Genomic DNA, 6623 nt, shown 5'->3' with positions numbered 1-6623 from the left:
CCCGGTCCAAAGAGGGCCCCGAATCGGACCCGACTCATAATGGGTCTGGATTGGACCCGGGTCTAACCCGATCCGAGAGACCCGATTCTTTCCGGATTAGACCCAGACCCAGAACTATTATGGGTCCGGGTCAGATCCAAGAATAAACATCAGACCCTATCCACCCAAAATGGGTTTGGATCGGGTCTGACATCGGGTCACCACGCCGGACCAGATCCGGCTATCCCTGTTAAAATGAAACAGAAACCCGAGGGTTTCTGTTTACATTTTCATGGAAAACCGAAAGGGTTTCTGCCCTTTCGGTTCCACGGCGACCCACGTCGCCGTACGGCGACCGACGCCGGTGCCCAGCCGGCGACGGACACCTCCCCCGGCGACGTCCATCCGGCGACAGCCTCCCCATCTCCGATTGACCCATATGGCGGCAGCAGCCTGTGCTTCAGAGGAGTACCAATACCCCCAGCGACAACCCAGCGGCGCCAGCAAGGCCGCCGGCGACCGACGGCTGCCCATGCCGGCAAATCTCCCCACGGCGATCAACCCGGCGAACCCACCCCCGGCGACAGGTAAGGGTTACAATTTTTTTTTGTCGCCAGAGCAGCCGGTAAACCGGCGATGCCGTTGGGCAGCCCGTGGCGCCGGCAAGGCCGCCGCTGCCACCTGCAGCTCTCCGGCAAAAGCCTATCGACCAAAACCCCCAACCCTACGGCTGACGGGTTTTGGTGAAAAGGGGTTTTTTAACCCCGCTTTTTCCCGGTGAGCAGCACAAGAGGTAAGGGGTTTGCCGCACTCCGCCCGCAATCCAGAGGTCCGGCAAAAAACCCTCTTCCTCCGGCGACATCTCACTACGATCCTGGCTCCGACAGAGTTTTCCTGCTACCTAGCGGCGCATATTTAACTCTCGGCCTCCTGCTGGGAGAGTTGTCGCCCCACGGCGACAGTTTCCGTACTCTGGCAAACGTCATCGCCCCACCGCGACTGACGGTCACCGATGGAAAGACACTGTCGCCGGTGAAGGCTGTCGCCCCCACAGAGACAGTCTGTCGAAAAAGGGGGTGTTCGGCGACTGTGTTTCTGAATACTGGCTCAATCTGTTACAGTAGCCGGACTGCGACAATAGTCGCAAAAATGCCGAAAAGGCCCTACACGGTGCAGCTGAAGCGTGGTGGGCCCATAACCCAATGTTGGCAAATCCTGTAAAACAAAACACAGAATGCGTACCTGAATTCGCCATCGAATGCCTGTAGGGAATTCAGCGTTCTCCTCAGCGGGTAGGTAGAGGCCCACAATGAGCCCAGGCCTTAGGTCGCCCGTGAGCAGGACCCTTCCACGATATCAGAATGTAGAATTCTTTTGGTAGGACAGTTGCTACATCTTCATAGACCCTAACCCCTTATATAATGGGAGAATAAGGCAATTACGTGAATGTGGTCTCTCTCCACATTCACGTAACTCCCACCCGCTAACCCCATTATGTGGCCACTAATGTGACCCACTAATGGCTGTCAAACCGGGTCACACTGTGGGTTGGACCCTTAACCCATAATGTCCAACATTTTTTTCATGTTCTCCTTAAATCTGACCGTACATATGATCTACATGCTTGATTTTATAAGAATCGACCCTTGGATAGTCTGATTCCATTAGTCAGGTAGGCTTTTATAAGGTTTTATAATCAATGGTCCAAGATTTTCATAAATATTTAAGTCTAAAAGTTTATATTTTTTATCGATAAAACATGATTCAAGTATTGATTTTCTATCAAATCGACCATGCTGAACACATCTGCAGGAAACAACCGGAAAACACTGTTCGCTCAGGGTAGGTTGGCTACCACTTTTCCCATGTATATACAAAAAGTATTAGTTATGCTAATTAGTAGTCTCTTCCAGTGTTTTAAAACTCGCCGAGTCAACTCGTTGACTCGGCTGACTCGGCTCGGCTCGCCCCTCCAGCGAGTCAACCCGGCAAGGCAAACTCGGTTTGCCAAAACTCGGGCTTGACTCGGCCTGACTCGGATTGACTCGGCCTGACTCGGGCGAGTTTTGGGATGTTTGAAATTTGTTTTTTGAGTTTCAAATTACAGTTTCGAAATATATAAGTACATATATTTTAACAAGGGTTACCCCCAGATTTTGTATAAAAAAGAAAAAAAAATCATTAAAGATAAAAAATCATTTAAACCCATAGAATAAAATCACCATGTTGTTCGAACTACTGTTCACCCTGTGTTATCAACTTATTCTAGCAAAATATTTTAAAGAAATGATTCTCACTATATATGGCGGGTCAACTGTGCCTATGGGAAGTCACATTTAGGTTTCATCATCCATTTGTTATGTGAACAAGCATTGTACATATTCAAATATTAGTAGTCTTTTTATAGTTGTGCCATTAATATATTTCCTGCATAGTTTTATACATGAGAAAATTGCTTATTTATGTTAATATTGGGCATTATGTAAACTTTCAATATGCACATTTATGGATTTGTTAGAGAGGGAATTAAAACTTTTAAAACAAGCTAGCATATATGATTGGCCATTTTAGGAACCTTAGGTAGTAGCAGACTGAACTCATGGTGACCAAATCCTCTAATTCAAGTCATGAATTAGTCAAAGTGCTTGTATAGATATCAAATTCAATTATTCAAGCAAACCTCTATAGCTCTTTGCAGTTGTTTTTATATTCTTACAGACATTTGGAGACTATGTTTACTCAAAAACATGGTTTCAGACATTATATATTGTTTTTCTTTTAAAATCAAAAGTTAACAAAACCCGGTCCGAGTCACCGAGTTGACCCGCCGAGTCACGAGTCAATAAAGAACGAGTCGAGTTCCGAGTCACGGGTTTTAAAACCTTGGTCTCTTCTAAAACAAACCACCATTTCCCAACCACTTCTTAATTTTTGTGTGTGATATATATCTCATGGTTTAGTAAAACAATATGTTTTGGTTGATTGGTAAAAGCACGTGGTAAAAGAATATGTATGGGACCGTTGTTGGAGAGGATATGAGAGTAGGTAAGAAAAGGGGTGATGAGCCTGGAGTTGTCAACTACATAGCTGAAAATGGCTCATCTCCGCTCTCAACAACATTCTCATCTCCCAAATTCGGGTACCCAAACACCAGTGGGGGTAGATTGTATAGGAGGTATTAATTAAACCTCATTAAATCTTGGAAACATTGAAGCTGGTGTTTGTGTTTCCTAATCAGGCTTTTAAATAGATGAAGGAAAAGAAATTTAATTGCACCTTGTGTGATTGGTCGGTGTTGGTGTAGCCTATCATATTCTCAAAAGATAATTTAAAATTGTTAATGTTCTTCAGATTCTTAGCGAGGTGATGGGGTAGCATTAGTTGTTGTTTTGTGTTGGTATAAGTTCACTCCATTATGTTTTCTTATATGATGCAGAAAGTCCAGTGAAGACAAAGTGCTGGGATCAGAGAGAAGCCTTGCCAGGGGAGCCTCGATGTGTTATATGTGGACGTTATGGTGAATACATTTGTGATGCAACAGAAGAGGATATTTGCAGCATAGAGTGTAAACAAGTTCTTCTTGCCAGACACCATTCCAACTCTCACAAGCCACCTGAGCTTAAAGCTCGTCCTGTAAAAGTCCCTGCACTTGATGAATGCTTTTACATAAATGATACTGGGCCAGATTCTACATGCCTTAATGGTACCCAGATTGAATCTCTGAGGTACAAAATTGACATATGTGTTAAGGGAGGTTGTGTTCCACCATCAATTTTGTCATTCTCCATTCGTGAACTTCCGCAGAAGCTCCAGAGCAACCTGGAAGCAGCAGGATATGTGATACCCACACCAATTCAAATGCAGGCAATTCCTGCCGCTTTGATGAGTAGAAACTTACTTGTTTCAGCTGAAACTGGATCAGGGAAAACTGCCTCCTTCCTGATACCTCTTATCTCCCGCTGCGCCAAATTTCGTTTTGAGCACTCCTCTGAAAAGAAGAAACTACTAGCAATTGTCTTAGCACCGACAAGGGAGTTGTGCTCACAAGTTGAGGACCAAGCCAAGGTCCTTGGAAAGGGTCTCCCATTCAGGACAGCATTGGTTGTGGGTGGCGATCCCATGGCTGGACAAATCTATAGGATCCAGCAAGGTGTGGAATTGATTATTGCTACTCCTGGTCGCCTGGTCGATCTTCTAACCAAGCAAGATGTTGAACTGGATGAAGTAGGTGTCTTGGTTTTGGATGAGGTGGATTGCATGCTTCAGAGAGGGTTTCGTGATCAGGTGATTCAGATAATTCATGCACTAACTCAACCTCAGTTGATGATGTTCTCTGCTACAATTCCCCAAGATATTGAGAAGATGCTAGGGTGGATGCCTAAAGATTTGCTCGTCATCTCTGCTGGGGTACCTGGCAAGCCTACTGAAGCAGTCAAGCAAATTGTCATTTGGGTGGGATCTAAGCATAAGAAGCAGAAGCTGTTTGATGTATTGACAAGCAAGCAACATTTCAAACCACCAGTTGTGGTCTTTGTGGGCTCCAAAATGGGGGCCAATCTTCTGTGTGAGGCCATTACTGTCATGACTGGGATAAGAGCTGTTGCAGTACATGGGGACAGGACAATGAATGAGAGAAGAGAGAGCCTAAAATTGTTTCTGATGGGAGAGATTCCTGTACTTGTCGCCACAGGGGTGTTAGGACGCGGGATTGATCTGCTAAAAGTAAGACAAGTGATAATCTTCGACATGCCCAACTCAATACAGGAATACGTGCATCAGATTGGTAGAGCTTCCAAATTGGGTGTCGAAGGAACAGCTATTATCTTCATCAATGAGGAGAACAAAAATTTGTTTAAGGAATTCATCAAGGTTCTGAAATCTTCAGGCGCTGCCATACCTAGGGAGCTCATAAATTCACCGTACTCCCAAGGTTTTCGTGCTGTTGGCCATCAACAGAAGAAGCAAAAATTTGCTTCCTGAAATGCCAAGTACAGATTTTGTGGGTCCTGAGCCCAAGAAAGATGAAGGGTCACTACATCTCCTGAGTTGGATGATTTGCATCTGAACTTGAGCAGTCCCCAAGGGTCACTGCTGCATCTCCTGAATTGTGAGATTTGCAGTTGAACTCGGGCAACCTCTGGGTGAATGTTAACCTTCTATTGGGAACTCTTCTGCCTACTGGTTATCCAATTCATTGTAGAGGGTTGGGATGTTCAAGCTCGGTTCCTGCCACACCATCCTTTCATGATCTGGTCATGTAACAAAAAAAGATTGTTGGAGGTTGAGAAACTGCATTGCTCAATGCTTAATCCCCAGTAGGCTATTGGTATTGGCTTCTGGATATGGAATGCCCAGTATTCACTTGGGAGAAGGGAGACAGTTGTTGATGGTTCCGTGTTCTTTTCCAATTATGCAGGCTGCACAAGACTGCTATGGTGGTTGAAATCTATTTTATAGTTGCAGAAAGATACAGCCTCGGGACTATTTTCGCACTAGTTCTCCACTTTCTTGAAATAACATTTGTATCAATGTGGAGTAACCTTCAGGAAAAAGCAACCGTGCATGTAAAAGGTGGGAATACCTTGTGGTAAGAGTAATTGTGCATACTTCATGGGAGAAAGGATCAAGATTGCCTTCATATAACTAAACAGACTGAACATTACTTGTTGTGTACATAGATAAATTAAATATATGTAGAGTAGGTGGTAGCTGCCCAGTACTTTTCTGGCCTACTGCCAGCTTGTCAAGCTTTTGATGTTTTTTTTTCATGTTCTCCTTAAATCTGACCGTACATATGATCTACATGCTTGATTTTATAAGAATCGACCCTTGGATAGTCTGATTCCATTAGTCAGGTAGGCTTTTATAAGGTTTTATAATCAATGGTCCAAGATTTTCATAAATATTTAAGTCTAAAAGTTTATATTTTTTTATTGATAAAACATGATTCAAGTATTGATTTTCTATCAAATCGACCATGCTGAACACATCTGCAGGAAGCAACTGGAAAATACTGTTCGCTCAGGGTAGGTTGGCTACCACTTTTCCCATGTATATACAAAAAGTATTAGTTATGCTAATTAGTATAGTCTCTTCTAAAACAAACCACCATTTCCCAACATTTTCTTAATTTTTGTGTGTGATATATATCTCATGGTTTAGTAAAAGATTATGTTTTGGTTGATTGGTAAAAGCACGTGGTAAAAGAATATGTATGGGACCGTTGTTGGAGAGGAGATGAGAGTAGGTAAGAAAAGGGGTGATGAGCTTGGAGTTGTCAACTACATAGCTGAAAATGGCTCATCTCCGCTCTCAACAACATTCTCATCTCCCAAATTTGGGTACCCAAACACCAGTGGGGGTAGATTGTATAGGAGGTATTAATTAAACCTCATTAAATCTCTATCTCCTCTATCATCTTCGGTTCTTCAATAAATCTCTATCTCCTCTATCATCTTCAGCTCCCAAATAAAGCCTTACTGGTATTAGAATTGAACTAAAAATATGGCTTCTTTTCCCTTCTTATCGAATTGATGGTCTTTGAGCTAAATATGAACCCGGTTGGTAGCCATAGGGGATTTGTGCATCAGGAGGTCTTTATAAGCTTGCCTAGCCAAGAAAAGGATGAAGGATCAACTGAATTG

At 43.6% G+C, this 6623-nt stretch overlaps 1 protein-coding gene across 1 annotated transcript; it reads left to right on the top strand.

The window, feature by feature from the left end:
• The first annotated feature begins 265 nt into the window (after window positions 1-265).
• On the top strand, window positions 266-5652 carry LOC149845164 (DEAD-box ATP-dependent RNA helicase 41-like). The gene is made up of 2 exons (XM_089997493.1): window positions 266-566; window positions 3416-5652. Exons 1-2 carry the CDS (start codon window positions 272-274, stop codon window positions 4957-4959), a joined length of 1839 nt encoding a protein of 612 aa, XP_089853619.1. The 5' UTR covers window positions 266-271; the 3' UTR covers window positions 4960-5652.
• The last annotated feature ends 971 nt before the right edge of the window (window positions 5653-6623 follow it).

Source organism: Nuphar pumila, chromosome 2 (assembly GCF_984573655.1).
Source record: "Nuphar pumila chromosome 2, dmNupPumi1.hap1.1, whole genome shotgun sequence".
Taxonomy (NCBI): Eukaryota; Viridiplantae; Streptophyta; class Magnoliopsida; order Nymphaeales; family Nymphaeaceae; genus Nuphar; species Nuphar pumila.
This window is presented reverse-complemented; position numbering and strand designations above follow the sequence as displayed.